The sequence below is a fragment of the Ceratotherium simum genome, chromosome 5 (genome assembly GCF_057802395.1).
Source record: "Ceratotherium simum simum isolate JZ-2026a chromosome 5, ASM5780239v1, whole genome shotgun sequence".
Classification (NCBI taxonomy): Eukaryota; Metazoa; Chordata; class Mammalia; order Perissodactyla; family Rhinocerotidae; genus Ceratotherium; species Ceratotherium simum.
The window spans coordinates 3,999,962-4,016,026 of record NC_141904.1 but is presented as its reverse complement, the minus strand read 5'-3'; the positions used below and the strand labels follow the sequence as shown (position 1 = coordinate 4,016,026).

The window sequence follows — 16,065 nt, the reverse complement described above, 5'->3', positions numbered from 1 at the left end:
CGGGTACTTGAGCCGCACTGTGCAGAGTTGATAATCCATGTGACTAGTGTCTTTCATGGGTGTTCTTTGGGATCATTTGAATTTTTCTGGGGTAGTTTTTCCCAACCTTTAGAAATTGTATTTACCTACGATGCATGGCCCTCAAATAAGTACAGAAATCTCAATTAATTTTGCATGTTTTATCTGAGAACTTAAATGTTAATAAAAAACTAACCAATTCATGACCATTGCACCTGTTACTTATCCTCTGTAAATAACTGTGCTTGTTTGTTTTTAACCTTAGAGATGTGGTGAATCAGAGGTCTTAGATGAGAAGGAGTCCATTTCTTCAGCCTCTCTTGCTGGATCTAGTTTGCCTGTTTTCCAGAATGTTCTTCTAAGGTTTTTAGATACGCAGGCCCCCTCATTGTGTAAGTAAAGCTCTTTGCTCTTAGATTTTAAATAAGGGATTGACTGTTTTCTTGGGGCTGATTCTCCTTTTGTTTTTTCTTATTTGCATCTTATCAAAAGTTATTGGCACTGAATATAATGTATGTTTTACTGAGCAAAATTTGGTAGCACGTTTGCAATGGAGACTTTTGTGCAATTTTACAATCAGGCAGTCTTCAAAGACTTAAAACGTTTGCAGAATTGTATTAATTTAAAAAATAAGTCACTTCATTCCCTTATATTTGGTGGACCAATTTTTCCTTTCTAGATCCTTCTTACCAAAATAGAGGAGCAAAGGTCCTGTGATGTTTCACTGTATATTGTGATAATTGGAATTTTTTCGAACCATTTTCCAAATTTCTGATTTTCTAACTCCTGATCTTAAAAGGGGGAAGAAAATTAAACAGAAGTGCTTTGTAACCAGGTCCTTGATACAAGGAACTAATTTGTTAAGATGGTTGGCTGCTTCCCTATGCTCTCGTGGATGTTCATGTCATTCCACGTTCTTCTTCTGTCTTTTGTTCTGTTGTTGGTAGGGATCATGGATTTGGGAATAAACAGCCAGGAGTGGGTTCATACCATGGGCAGACACTTTACAAAAGTCATTTCTGTGAGCTGACTGGGCTTGATCTTATTCTGAGGTTTTCTTATGACACAGAGGGTCTTAGGATAGATAGTGATGAAACAACAGAAAAATGGCAAAAAGTGAAAAGTGATAGTAAGGGGAGATAAAGAATGGAGGGGTGGGAGGGAGACGTTTGTGGAAAAGAAGCCGGTAAAACAGCAATAGGCCTGCTTCTGATTCTCTGAGAAAGGCCTCCTTTTGGGTTGAGTGACGCTGGGGGGCGAGGTTCTTTTAGTCCCTTGGCGGCTGTTCCAGGCTGGAGGACAGTGAGAGCTGGAGCCAAGCTGGTGGTGGGAATGGAGGGAGCAGCAATGAAACATGGACACGGAGGGAGAAACGTGCAAGGACAGAGGAGATCCAAGGACAGAGGAGATCCGGATGGCAGGAGATATGTTATCAGGAATGGCAGTTAGCAGCTCTGACTTATCTTGTATCCTGGGGGAGGTACACATTGCCCTTTGCTTCCTTCATCCCGTCCCCACTCCTGTTGTCTCTTGGGGAAGAACGTCCTCCTTCTGCGCCATTGCCTGTTCTGGATCCGTTCACGGCTGGTCAGAGAAAGCTGTCTGTTTCCAGCAGCACGGGTGAGGTCATGGTCGTTGAGTTCAGGGATCTGCGAGATCAAGCAGTTGGGCTAACCTTCAGGGAACTGAGTTTCCCCTCCCTGGATGCGCCTGTCTGTTTCCTGTAGGTGTGAGTGCGCTGGGACCAGGGACGGGGCTGGGCGGGTGTAGTGAAGTCTCAACATTTTTTAACCTTCTCTCAAAGGTAGTACCAAGTTTTAGAGTGCAGTTACAGTATTAAAAGTCATAATGGGAGTTACATACACTGGTTATGAATTAAAACAGACTGCACAGCTCCATCTTTGTGTCCTCTTTATTCCATTTTCCCTTTTTCTTTTCAGTGGATCCCACTCACTATTTTTTTCAAATACCATTTTTTTTTTTTTTGTGAGGAAGATCAGCCCTGAGCTAACATCCATGCTAATCCTCCTCTTTTTGCTGAGAAAGACCGGCTCTGAGCTAACATCTATTGCCAATCCTCCTCCTTTTTTTTTTTCCCCCCCAAAGCCCCAGTAGATAGCTGTATGTCATAGCTGCACGTTCTTCTACTTGCTGTATGTGGGACGCGGCATCAGCATGGCTGGACAAGCGGTGCATCGGTGTGCGCCCAGGATTTGAACCCTGGGCCGCCAGTAGGGGAGCTCGAGCACTTAACCGCCAAGCCACGGGGCCGGCCTTCAAATACCATTTGAGTTGTGGTTCTATTGTGAAGTCTCCTTTGAAAAAGTGCACACGCATACCCTGCAAATACACGGACATAGTCAAGGTGTAAAAACAGTCATGAGCTGTTTTGATAGTAAAACCAGAGGAAAGCAGGCTGGGCCCTGCTTTTATTTTCTTACCTGATATTTTATGTGTTTATGTGATTACTTAAATGGTTATTCGTTTGCCAGGGGCCACTTTTATTTTTTGTGAGGAGGCTTGGCCCTGAGCTAACATCTCTGCCCATCTTCCTCCACTTTATATGTGGGACGCTTGCCACAGCATGGCTGGATAAGCGGTGCGTCGGTCCACACCCAGGATCCGAATCTGTGAACCCCAGGCTGCCGGAGCGGAGGGTGCAAACTTAACCGTGCTACACCACCAGGCCGGCCCTAGGGACCACTATTTTTAATCTTGAAATTGTGTTTAGCACACTGGAAACTATTTTTTAGTTACAGCGGGACAATCAAAACCTGTGTGCCAGTTCGGCATAAAACAATGGTGTCTCATAGTAAATTTTCCAATAAGTCTTTTATTTTGGAAAAAAAAAATTATGAAAAGTGTTGAAAATATTGTTAAACCATGATAATTGGTTGTTTTTCTACCGTGTCAAGGGAGCTGAGTTCTCCATTGCCTTTGTTTCTCTGTAGCGGACCCCAACAGTGAGTGTGAGAAGGTGGAGTTCGTGAACCTGGTGCTGCTCTTCTGCGAGTTCATCCGCCACGACGTGTTCTCCCACGACGCCTACATGTGCACCCTCATATCCCGGGGAGACCTGTCCGTCACTGCCTCCACGCGGCCGCGCTCGCCAGCAGGGGAGCACGTGGACGAGCACTACCCCAAGGACCACGACGCGAAGATGGAGGTATGGCCCTGGGGGCGGGGGTGGGCCCCCCAGCCCCGAAACCTAACTCTGCGGGGACGCCGCTCTCAGATGGATTATTTGGTGGAGGAAAGGTGGTTGCATTTTAATTGTGTTCTCTTGTTACAAAGCTCGTTTATCTCTACTCCTCACTCATGAAAAACATTTGGGGTATAATTTATATCTTCCAGAATTTTCTCTTGGATACTTTAAAACTTAATGAAAAGATTTAACAGCCCATAACATTTTTCATTGTATTGGAATTCTATGTATTTCTAATCTACATTTTTCCTTTAATGTTGTGCTTCAAAATTGGACCTGTTTTGGCCCTGAAGTCCTGGCTCAGTTTTCATCCAAAGGAGCATCGTTTTCCCGATGTATCAATCTTTACTTGTATCAATCTTTTATACATCAGGGGAAACTCTGTTTTAGTCATAACACATCATATTTTCATTTCAATTAATTAAAAATTTAATCTCTATTTCTCAGATGTTGTAGAATTGTTCTTTTCAACAAGTTATTCTATACTGTGAGCATGATTTTATAATTTTCTGCCAACTTCTGATATTTTGGACATTATTCCAGATACTTATGGAAATTTTCAAGGCAAAAAACATGGAGTTGGTGATGGTAAATAGTAGAAAATGGTGAGAGATTGTGACATTTCCTTAAAAATAAAGCCTCATATTGGTTCTGTGAGAGTTAAGCATATACTATTATGATATTTTTATTTTTTATTTACTTTTTTTGTGAGAAAGATCAGCCCTGAGCTAACATCCAATGCCAATCCTGCTCTTTTTTGCTGAGGATGATTGGCCCAGAGCTAACATCTATGCCCATCTTCCTCTACTTTATATGGGACACCACCACAGCATGGCTTGACAAGTGGTACATTGGTGCGCGCCCGGGATCCCAACCTGCGAACCCCAGGCTGCCGAAGGGGAGTGCGTGCGCTTAACCACTGTGCCACCGGGCCCGTCCCTGATATTTTTAAAACAGTGGCTATACTTGTAATTTAAAAACCTGACATTTGAATGGCACCTGTGGATTCATAGTTTTTACTCTTAAGATTTGGTCACCAAGTATTGCAGGGATTTTAAAAAATTGCTTCTTTAATGTAAATACTTTTGTTTCTGAATTTGTCCGCAGTACAAACAGAGTTATAAAGGGTAAAAACTAAAGTTACTTGACCTGTTTCTGCTTTTTCTTTTCTATTCTTGGATTTCAAGGTGCCTTATATCTTACATGTACTCTTAGATTTTTCCTACTAAGAAAAGTGGGTGAGCTTCTGACCGAGAGTTGCCCAGAGAAAGAAGTTATGGCCAGTTTGTGTCAGGACGTTTGTGTGCTCCTCCCTTGAAATATTGTGGAGGTAGAATCTTTCTCATCATGAGGGCAAAGAATGTGATTTTGCAAAGCAATGCATGCCTTAAAACTTCCTTCTCTTTTTTTGCGGAAAAAAGACATAGAATGGTTAAAAATATCACTGTTATGTTTTAGCTTCAGTTTCTTAATGAACTACAAAATTTACAATGTGACTTTCTTTCCCTGGCACTTATCAGGAACAGACTATTATGGCGCATATGGGCATTGACTCAGGAACTACTAATATTTTTGATGAAGTAGACAAGAGTGACTTTAAAACTGACTTTGGTTCGGAATTTCCAGTAGGTTCAACCTTCGAATTCTTATTGACTGTTAACCCCTCCACCCACCCCTACTCCACCTTGTCTCCATCCTGTTCCTTGCCCCCTGTGCTGGAATGACTTGAGTACCTGTGATGTAAATGTGGTCCTACTGTGCTCCGCCCTAGGGCTCATCTAATCATCTCATGCAGTTGTCTCCTTGCAGTTCATCCTCAGTTTTGGCTGCACTGCATCCTTTGTAAATTTTAACACTCCTTCCCTCCTAGTTGACTGTCTGTGACCCTTTTGTTCATTTTGAGGTCACTCTCTCTCTCAGGAATACATGAATCTAGCTTCATCGTGACGGTCCATGTTGATTGGCTGTGTCTGTGTTCGGCTTCTAAACAACAGCTTTCCTGGTTCTGGACTTGTTAGACATTCTTCCACTTTATTTCAGTGTCATTATCATGTGTTTTTCCTCGTGGATCTCAATGTGTAACTGTATACAAAAATACATTGTTTGGGGTACAGACTAAAATCTTTATGTCTATTCTCCATTAGTTTTATTAGTTAATTATTTCTGTGTGTGTGTTTTTGTTGGAAATGTAGCCCTATGAGGAGAACTCTGACCTCTGAGTCTGGTTTTGTCTCTGGTCCACCAGGAAATGCAGCTGTGCACGTTTCTTAGGGGTGTGTGGTTGTCATCGTCTCATCTTAACAATGGGGGATGCTGTTGACACAGTGCTCCTGATCTGAATAGAAAGTTTGTGTCAATTAACAAAATTTTTTATGTATTTTACTCAGTGGTTAAATAAGGAAAAGATATTGTATGAGTGCCTCATGTGTTTGAAGTTCTGGTATGTAGTGCTATGTTCTAGTTTTGCTCTTTCATTTACAATCTCCAACATTTGTTTTACATGACTTAGATATTTTCTCCCATGCCTGGAGAGTCCTGTGAGAATGCCAGCCCTTCCTTGGGCAGAAGAATGTCAGTTAATGGGGAGAAGTTGCTGAAGAGAGAAAAGCCCAGGGAGTTAATTTTTCCATCGAATTATGACCTCCTGCGACACCTACAGTATGCAACACATTTTCCCATCCCTCTGGTAAGTCATTGCTTCTGTCAGTTGATGAGCTGATTATTTCATTATAGGATCACTCCCTGTTGATTAGTCAGCTGCTTGCCTGAGTGACACACATGAGAGCAGGTGAGTTTTTGCCTTCGCTGCTGCTTTTGTTATAGTTCTGGTTGTATAGCTTATGTGCTGATGTCGTCCAAATTTGTGGTGTGATACCACTGGCTGCCTAGACTTAATGGAATTTCCCACATTAGTGTCCTTGTATCAAGAGCGTTTGAGTCACTGCAGATGATGTCGAAGTGTGTTTTCCTACTTGAATTTGAAACTCATTTACCGAGCAGCCTTTATGTGTACTGTGTTGTGGTAGGTGCTTTTGCTGTTATACAGATGAGTAAGAATTTGGGGCACGGGAGAGGTGCATGAGATAGGAGGGAGACAAACATCTGTAAAATGACAAGCACTAAAATTAGTGCGATAATTGAGTAAAAACCCAAGTGCCCACGGGAAGGTGAAACATTTGAGCAAATACTGGAGGGGACAGAGCATCTGATTGAGAAACTGGTGCAGGCTTCATGGAAGAGGTTGTGTGTGAGATGTCACTAGTTAGACGTGGGAAATACTTGCCAGGAAATTTAGTGTTTGAGTCATAGTCAGTGATGTACTTTATTTAAAAGGGAAACAAGATTGGTTTTTTGATATTATAGTAATGAAAATTGAGCCAGAATCTGTAAATGTTTTTTTATTCTTAGCTTCACTATCTTTTTTCCTGGAATTTTATTTTAAGTGTAATTTCACTGACTCATTTTTTTCATTGAAAACTATTATTATTTTTAACAAAAATGTAATTGTGAGGTGTATCTTAGGTTATTTCCTGGATATCTTTGAGGAGTTTTGATCTGCAAACTAAATACTTTCTTAAATTTGTTTATGTTTTTGGTTATTTTGGAACATCCTCTGTAATGACTTTCAAAATCACTATACCCATATATTTCTCTCATTACAGTTAAGCAGCTTTTTTTTTTGGTGTTAATTTTTCTGTGTCCAGGGCCATGTGAAAAGTGGCCAGAATTCTTTCTTGTTCATCACTGGCTGAATATGTCAACATTTTTCAGGTGTTACCTGTGGGCACCCCACATTTTCAACATAACGGAATAATCGCACAGTTTATTTAGGGCGGCGGAAAGAGTGGCTTGATATTTTAGAGATGTATCCTGAAGAATTCATGGATGAACTATCATGATGTCTGGGATTTGTTTTAAAATAGTCAGAGTCAAAAGGGGGGGCCGTTGAAGTCTGGAGTATAGTTAACGGTGATGCGCCAATGTTCATGTCCATGTTTTGACAAATGTGTCGTGGTAACGTCAGGTATTATCATTAGGGCAAACTGCATGACAGGTATATGGGAACTCTCTGCACTATCTTTGTACCTTTCTGTAGATCTCAAATTATTCCAAAATAAAAAGTTTATTTGAAAAACAGAAAAAATGGAGAGAGGAAATGAAGCAAATATGGCAAAATGTGGAAACTGGATGAAACTGGTTGAGGGTTCTGTGTCCCTCGCTTGGGTAAGCAGAGCCTCGCAGGCCTCCCTCTGCCATGTGTCCGAGTGTCAGAGCAGGGCACTGCCCACACGTGGACTCTTTATCCTGTTATGTTACGCAGCCATTTTCAGCATTTAGCATTCAAAGGACCGTCCCTTCCTTAGAGGAAGGAGCATGAATGATTTCCAAGGACTAAGTCTCTTGATGAATTACGACATAATTTGACTGTAATGCAGCAATCAAAGAACTGCTAGAAAGTTGATGTTGTAGGGTACCATTTTTTTAATAGCCTTCCATCACCAGTTGCCCTTAACCCTCCTTTCTGTGATTATAATTTAGAATAAGCCATCAATGAGGGGAAATAAAAGTATACACTAATATAACGTTGACATTAGGAGTACTGTAGAGTCTGGTTCTCTTCCTTAATAAATAGGGAAAATTTGGCCCACCTATCATGCATGTGAGGAGAATATAAGAATATGATTAAAAAAAAAGTTTTGTTTTTTTCCTGTGTCTCTAAGATGTGACCTTAGTGAGTGAAGGCCAAGGAGAGAGGACTAAAGGGGATTTGACCGGAATATTCAGGAGAATAAACTAGTTTCATGTAGGCTCTTACACGAATTATGTCTTGATCTGCCCATTAGTAAAAACATGTTGTCAGCCTCCCAGCAAGTGCAGGTTCTTGTGGGTGGGCGTTCTCCTAGCCTGTGACCTAGGTGAGTTGTTTCTACCTGGTCTGTGTTGCTCCCTGATGCTAATGGGGTTCCTGTCGGCACCACTCACCAGCTAGAATGCGTCCAGTACTCACCATAAGTGTAATGGGCACTTTCTTTTGTGCATTTTCTCATATGTTATTCTCTTCAGACTCAGAGAAAATATTTGTGAAATTGTGGACAGAAGTTGTCTGGGATTCAAGCTTCAGAAAATAATAATTCTCAATGCAGAGCTCAAATTGAGTCTGGAATCAAACTTGTTTTGTCAGCTTCCAGGAACACCATTTCTTAATCATTGCAGCTAATGCAAATGAATTACCAACTATTTTAATATGGGCTTTTACGATTGAAATGAAAAAAACACAAAATCTCATGAATGCTTATCTAAACTTTTCAATCTCCTTTTCCCTAAAGAAGTCTTTAAGACTCACTGTTGAATCCTTTGCGTTACTGGCAGTAGAGAGAATTCGATCAAAGGGTTGTGACCCCAGAGTCACCATACTTTAACTTGCTGGCCCCACATGGGGTCAGACTCATCTTCAGGGTCTGAGTGGGACCAGTCAGCCCAGCATGTGCTTCGTTCCTAACAAGGCCTTGCTGTGTGGAGTTGGCATGTCTATTTTAAGACCATTTGACTGGTGCTATTTTTCCATACCTTTGATATGAGTGTCTAGTTCCAAAACAATAGTTTAAGCAGTTAGTATAATTTAACAACTCCCCTTGAAAATGTTAGCGGGTCTATTTCTTATTACCACAAAATAAAAATAAGAAACCACTGGATTTGTCAATACTAACAGCAGAAAATCTTTATTTATAACCTACAGGTAGAATATAAGTATATACGATACATTAAAAACTACCCATGTATTTCCAAGCCTTTTTAGAGGTAAAAATTTTTAGATATTGTGTTAGGAAACAATCAGATGGTAAAAATTGGAGTAGTGAGCTAGAAGGTTACTATCTTTGAAGGGATGGAGTAAAAATAAATCAGACACACGTAAAAATCGGCTGGATTTTTTTTCTTTTTTTTTTAAAGTGATCTAAAGGGCTTTAAATTGTGTTACTGAATGAAGGGCTTTCTGGCAACTTCCGCATAGAGATTACTTCGCATATTTCTATGAAGAAGTCAGTTCCAGGCATTTAAATGACCACTCTGAGTCTCGGTCGTTGAACTCATTTGCATTTCAAGGCTATTACAGGGTTGTACATTGGTTCAACAGGACTTTGGGTTTTTGTACAAATGTTTGGGCTGAGGAGCGTCAGCAACCACTGGAGTACTCCTCCTTGGCTTGCATTTGGAAACGGGGTTTCTCGGTAAACCAGGCCACATTTGCTAGCTGTCTGTATTTTTACTTACTGAGGCTCTTTTTTTTTCTCTTTCCCGTTAGTTCTGTACTTATTGTCCACTAAGGCGAGTAGGAAGAGCATGAAAAATCCCATATGTTATGCATCGTTTTCACAGCTTGATTTTTCTTTCTGAGGCTTGGTCTCCTTGTGGGAAGCAAAAGTCTCAGCGACCTTTAGGCGGAAGGCTTTTGAGAGATGATAGTACAGGATGGGATCAAAGCACAGGTTCGACACCGCCAGGAGCAGCGTGGCCTCTTTGGCTTTGAAGAGTGCGATCCTGGTGGAGCAGTCAGATATGACCTCTGTCTGGCTGAGGGTGTACGGGATCCGGACGATGTGATAAGGAACAAAACATATGACGTACGCTGTGGTCACTAAAAGGATGCTGATGAGACTTCTTTTCACGTTTGGATAGTTTTCATCATCTTTGTGTCTGTAGAGTTGTCGGATCACAAGGCAGTTAGATATTAAAATGATGGCTGAGAAATTTAAAAATATTGCTACACATATGAAATTTGTCAGCAGATGCCAGTTTCTTCCAAACTCCTTTTTGAATTCCATGCACCCCACATTTGGCTTTTCCTTGATGTCTTTGATGGGAATGATCATATTTGGCACCATTATGAGAAGGACCATTAGCCACACGACAGTCGATATCATTTTGGCAAATCCAGGTTCTTGTATGCGATAAACCTTGTAGCTGTGTGTCAGCTGAAGACAGCGGTCAATGCTGACAAATGCTAAGAAGATAATTGATAAGTACATGTTAATGTAGATGAGGCAGGCTGTTACTTGGCAGTGGAATATCCTCAGTTTCCAGGGTGCCACGCCCAAGTCGACAACGATTTTCACTGGTAATGCCAGAGTGAGCAGGAAGTCAGCTGTAAGCAAATTAATTAAGTAGATGCTCACACACCGGTGATTTGTGTTTTTCTGTGTGAAAGCCCAGGTTGCAAAACAACTCCCAATAATTCCAACAAGGAAAACTAAATAAAAAAAATACGTGAATGGCTCCAGATCTCTGTAAACTGGGCAGAAGATAGAACTGTTTGTCATCTTGAGGGAAAGTAAGGAGGACTCTGTCAAAAAAAAAAATCCAGAGAATCTGAAAAAAAAAGGGGGGGGAGGGGAAGGAGATTAGTAATTAAAATTAGAAATTATTTTCTTTAGAAACATCTGCACTCACAATACCACAGTCATGGTCTTTCTAGTTCTTAGATAGAATTTTATTCGTGAACTTAGTAGATTGTGTGGATTCGTGGGAACATCTTAGATTATGAGGAAGCCTGGGTTTTCCATGGTCTGATTTTGGAAAATCCCATGTAGATTTGTTTCTAGAAGGGATATTTTTGACATCATAGTTGTGCATTCTGATAGCTCTTTTGTTACCAGTTGGGTCGGAAGTTAGTTTGCAGAGGAGATGTAAGTGAACTGAAATTCTGAGAAATAGAGGAAACTAGGGTAAAAATGGTTTGGTTGTGGCTGAGCCTGAGGAGCTTTCAATGAGGCTCCCTGGCTTTCTTTTTTTGTAGATTGATAGAACTCCTCACGCTGGAGGAACTGAGGTGGAGAGGGGTGGGAAGGGGCAACAGAAAATTGTACTAAAATTTAGAAGTTTGTTATTTAAAAACTAGTAGGCCCTTTATTGTGTAACCTGCTAAAACATTTTCACGATTCGAATTTCATTTCAGTTTTCTTTTAAGCAGAAAGAGTTGGATTAGAGTCTGGTCCTGAATTGATGCTTATGACTTCCCTTCCCTGGCTCCGGTTTCATAGTGGTCTAGACCTGTGATGTCCAGTGTGTGGGAGGTTGTGGCCACAGGTGACTGTTGAGCCCTTGAAATGTGGCCGGTCCAAATTGACATGTGCTGTAAATGCAAAATACACACTGGGGCTTAAAGATTTGGTACAAAATATTATTAAAAAAATAGTACAAGTAGTAGAATTGTACTATTTTCTACAAATAGTACAACAATTAGTAAAATATCTCCTTAACATGTTTTATATTGAGCACTTGTTAAAATGATATTTTCGCTGTATTAGGTTAAATATAGTAGTAAAATTAATCTCTCCTGTTTCTTTTTGCTTTTTAAAAAGCAGCTACTAGGTAACTTTAAAGTACCTTTGTGGTTTGCATGATGTTGCTATTGGACAGTGCTTGTGTAGATGTTTCCCTGTCAGTGTTTTTGAGAAATTTGACCAAGAATGTATTTTAAAGGCTTCTAGGACAAGAGTGTATGATTGTTGATTACAAAATTCTCAAAGAGAAGCTCAGTTATATTAGTATCAAAACATCTCACTTGAGCACTTGAGTGCGTTTTTTCTTTTCTTTCGTTGTGGGTTTTGAGGCTGTCAAGCCCAGAAGCATAAGTCATGCCCTTAGAACCATCGTGATCGACACCGATAATGACAACATCTTGGCATGCTCCCTCCGGATCTGGGACATCGTGCGGTTGATAGGCACAAGTTACCCTGTGTGGGCTGCACTTCCTCCCTGTGACCTGGTCCATCACACTCTCAGGGCCATGAGTACTGCTTGCTGGGGCTGCTTCGTGATATGCACCCTCCTCGTGCATAGTAAACACCTTTCTTTTTTTTTTTTTATGAAGAGAAGATTATTTGTGTGTTTTAGCAGGAAAAAAATTGCTGTACAACTTTTGAAAAATAGCAAATAATAAGTGTTGTGGCCGACTAAGAAGGCCAAGTAAGCCCATTCTCTGAAACCTCCCTTTAAAACAAAAACAAAAACTTGTGAAGCCTTTCTGAATCTTGATTCTCCTAATTATTTAATGACCCACTGTGTACATCTTGGGATGAAGCAGCATGCGAGCGGATTGATGAAGCAAATGGACATTTCAAGGGCACACGTCCTCCCCCTTTCCCTCCCTGAGATAGGACTGTAAGGTCCATGAACAGTGTCATTCATTCTGTACTAAACTCAGTGAAAACAACGACGTGCTTACTTTGTGTGTGGCACTGCACTAAGTACTTCACATGTACTTCCTTAACTTTCATCACTCCCACCATGTGGGTGTTACTACCCCTCTTTTACAGATGAGAAAACTGAGGCATGGCGAGGTTAAGTAGCACCCAGGATTATATAGCTGGTAAGTTACAGAGCCAGGATTCCAACATGGACCACTCCAAAACCTTGTCCCAATAATAATAGTCATAATGATGATGGTGATAAGGATTATTATTGTTATAGCAGCCAACCTTTACTAAGAGCTTACGATGTGGCAGGAACTAGATTCTAAACAATTTTCATGTAAAAGAACTGATATAAAACATTTATTCTTATTTTTTTCCCTAAGTACTAATAAGAGAAGTTTAGGCTTCGTGTATTTTGATAGTTCATTTTTATAATATATATATTTAAAAACCAAACCTAGCTTCTATTCTTTAAGTCTATACCTTGTTTACTTTCAGCATTCTTATGACCTGGGCCCTCCGTACCATCCCCACTGTCTTAATCCCAACTTTCTACTTTAAATTGTTGGGGTCTCTGCTGTTCTGTGAGCTGTTCCTTCCTGCCTTTGAAATTTTGGTTGTGATAAAATTTTGGGATCATAGGACTTTAAGGGTGGAGGGAACCCTTATTGATAGCATCTAGTGCAGTCCTCAGATCAGTTGAGGAGGCTGAGGTCTGGCACTGAGGTGTTGCTCCAGGTTTTACAGCTTGTTAGAGCAGGCTAGGCTCTGACCTGGTTGGTAGTTTTCTAGACCCTCGGCCTTGATCCTTCCCATGCCCGAGTCCTGCCTATCCCCTGTGCCTGGAGGAAGCTCTTCACCTCTGAAGTCTGCTTCTGGCTTCACTGATTTCCTTATGACTCTGATTTTTGATAGTAACCATTTATTTTTACCTGGGCGCCCTGAATGGCCTTTTCTTCCCTGGGTCAAAAGCCAGTGTTGGTGTAAAGTGATCCTCATCTCCCACCTTTGCTCATTGTTCCTTTCCAAGGTGCTAGATTTTGGCTTATGCGCTTGTATTTCAAATGTTACGTAATAATGGTAACATAATGGTGTGTTTCTTTAAGTGTCCCTATTGCTCATCAGTTATACAATAAATCTCATTTTATAGATGAATGTAGAAGAGAAGGATTCGAGAATGATTTGTTTTGATGAATTAATATTCTCTGTAATGAGAACTGACTGTATATATCACCTGCGTTAGTTCTTTCGACAGTAATTACAGTGTAACCATTCCTTCGCTCGTGCTTGCGACTCCCGTAGTGCCCTGCAGTTGTTTTTCATAAACATCAGTCTAGATTGCAACAAAAAACCTCTTCCTTTAACATTTTTGGTTATGTTGATTAGAGATTGAATTGTACTACAACATTCTGTGTTCTCTCTGATGAATTTGAAAACTAAGTGCTTAATAAGTATGTTGTCAACCAGTTAGTAACCTGTGGAAATTTGAGGTACCCAGAGGTGCTCCAGCAAAACCAAGACAAGATTCAAGTGTCTCCTTTGTTTGGATCGAGTGCTCATTGCTTAGAAGATAAATAAACTCATTAGATTTTTTATGGAAGACACAATGGAATTTTCTTGAAAATGCCTATCTTAGTGTTTGTAGAGGAAAGTTGTAAGACCTGTCGTGCCCTGTTGTGAAGACTTACAACATGGCCTTTATCCATCCGGTTATAAAATTGAGTTACTAAATAGTTATGCTTACCTGTAAGCAAGTATTCAGTCTGTGTGAATTAAGCTGTCTTTCTGAGAGGATGGATGGGTCATCAGATAGAAGAAAATTATAGTGTAGTTCACAGTGAGAATCTGTTCGGAGTTTAATAATTGGTGCCTTCTTACGCAGCATCCTTATTACATGTTGGCATTTCCAACTTACATGGTTTAAACACTGAAAATCAGATTTCCCTTCCATGGCAAGACATTTGAATATATTAAGTATTTGAAAAGACATACCTGGAGATGTCTTCTCTGAGCCTCAGCGGGCCTCACTTCAAATCTTCAGAGAAGCCCGAGCTGTTTGACAAGCCGCGGCGGCAGCAGCCCCATTGCAGGACTGCTGGCTGTACAAAAAATTTCCTTTCCTTTTTGTGTGGTTTTAAAATGTTGCATATTGACGTAGATGAAACTGTGGTTTGCAAATAGTTTAACTGTATGAAAGTCTCCTAAAGAAGTTCTTTTCAATTTTGTGTATGCTTTCTTAAGCAATTCAGATTTCTCTATTCTTTTAGAGGAAAGATTTTTATTTGTCGTTTGTGATACCTAGCTTTTTTTTTTTTAAAGCAGCCAAGATGTGTTTTGCATCATAATGATTTTGAAAAACACCAATTGTGCCTTGAAAGGGTTCTGAGTTAAAGATATTAGATATTTAAGCAAAATTTCTTTAGTGTACATCCTTAATATTCATAGTTGATACTCATCCTTCATACGGCCTTTCAAAGTTATAATTTAAAAAATTGTTACAATTTGGATCCTGCTGAGACATCTACTAATAAACAAAAAAAGATGTGACTTAACATAGTCTGGTAAAGTATATGTTTTATTTATCTTCATTCGTTTTTGTTCATTGTAGAAAAATCTGGAAATAGAAAAAAATCATTATGCAGAGAGATAATTACTGTTAACATTTTTTTGGTGCATATGTTTTAAAATTTTTCTATGTGTATATATACCCACTTGAAAAATGTTATTATATTGTATGTACTGTTTTATAGTTTGTAGTTTTTTCATTCAAGAATATATTGGATCTGTTTTTCTAAGTTATGGGAGTAGACCTGCAATGAGCATTTGTCAGTTTGGCCCAAACAGCTTAATGAATTGAGACAGGCATTTAGTAATTAATAGGTTATATGTAAAGGGACCCTCTAGTGTGCATTGAAATTGTTTGGGTAGTTGTTCATTCTGCCGGTGGGCGAGCAGATGTTTACTGAGTGTCTGAATGGAGCCCACCATGGTAGCGACCTTATAAAAAGTCGCTGTCTCATCCACGTCATCAATTGGCTTTGTTGTGTTATCTTTCTTGTGTAAGAGTAGCTTTTATAAGGGAGAATATGAGCTCATGTCTCAAGCATATTTTCGGGAGTTCTAGGTCTGCTGGTCCAAAGTTGATTTTTTATGTAAAACTGTTGCCTGGTCAGGTGGAGTCTGGTTCTTTTATTGCTTCATTGGCCTGGTAGGTTCTTTCCTTTTGTTTCTTTTTCTCCTAATAATTCTTAGTTTTCCAGATAAAAAGAAAAAAGTCAGAAGAAATCTTTCCAGAATCTGAAATGAATCCCTTTTGGTATTCGCTTTTAGAGAGAAAAATCTCTCAGAAGACTATATGAGAAATGTCAAGTTAGAGGGAATTTAGGGAGAGTCTAAGGGAATTTTTGAAAAAAATAGTGTAAGGATGCTGATGATGGTAGTGGCCACTTATTTCAGATGGTCTGGTGTTCTTCCAAATTCATGTAATTATTATTATTATTATTTTGCAGGGAAGACTTTTTACATATATTCACTTATTAAATTATTGGAAAAAACCTAAATCTTTCTCATACTTTGTATTTGATTTTTTGTTAAGAACCAATGTTAACTTTCATCATAATAGTGCCAGGAAGTGATCTGTCTTTTAAGATT

General features: G+C 39.8%; 2 protein-coding genes across 12 annotated transcripts in view; one reads left to right on the top strand and one right to left on the bottom strand.

Annotated features, from left to right (window-relative positions):
- Window positions 1-16,065, top strand: part of MED12L (mediator complex subunit 12L) — a 320,889-nt gene that overhangs the window by 92,445 nt on the left and 212,379 nt on the right. For 8 of the 11 annotated variants that reach the window (XM_087430382.1, XM_087430388.1, XM_087430386.1 and 5 more), the window contains 4 exons: window positions 284-410; window positions 2,970-3,184; window positions 4,744-4,848; window positions 5,733-5,909. The exons of 1 other annotated variant lie outside the window; for it this stretch is intronic. In XM_087430382.1, coding sequence (XP_087286508.1) covers window positions 284-410; window positions 2,970-3,184; window positions 4,744-4,848; window positions 5,733-5,909 — 624 coding nt within the window. The remainder of the gene's footprint in view (window positions 1-283; window positions 411-2,969; window positions 3,185-4,743; window positions 4,849-5,732; window positions 5,910-16,065) is intronic. 2 more of the 11 variants (XM_087430387.1, XM_087430385.1) reach the window with 1 other exon arrangement.
- GPR171 (G protein-coupled receptor 171) lies at window positions 9,580-14,495 on the bottom strand. Its single transcript, XM_087430392.1, has 2 exons — window positions 14,407-14,495; window positions 9,580-10,588 (listed from the first exon to the last, which is right to left on the bottom strand). The coding sequence occupies exon 2, from the start codon at window positions 10,537-10,539 to the stop codon at window positions 9,580-9,582; it is 960 nt and encodes a 319-aa protein (XP_087286518.1). The 5' UTR covers window positions 10,540-10,588; window positions 14,407-14,495.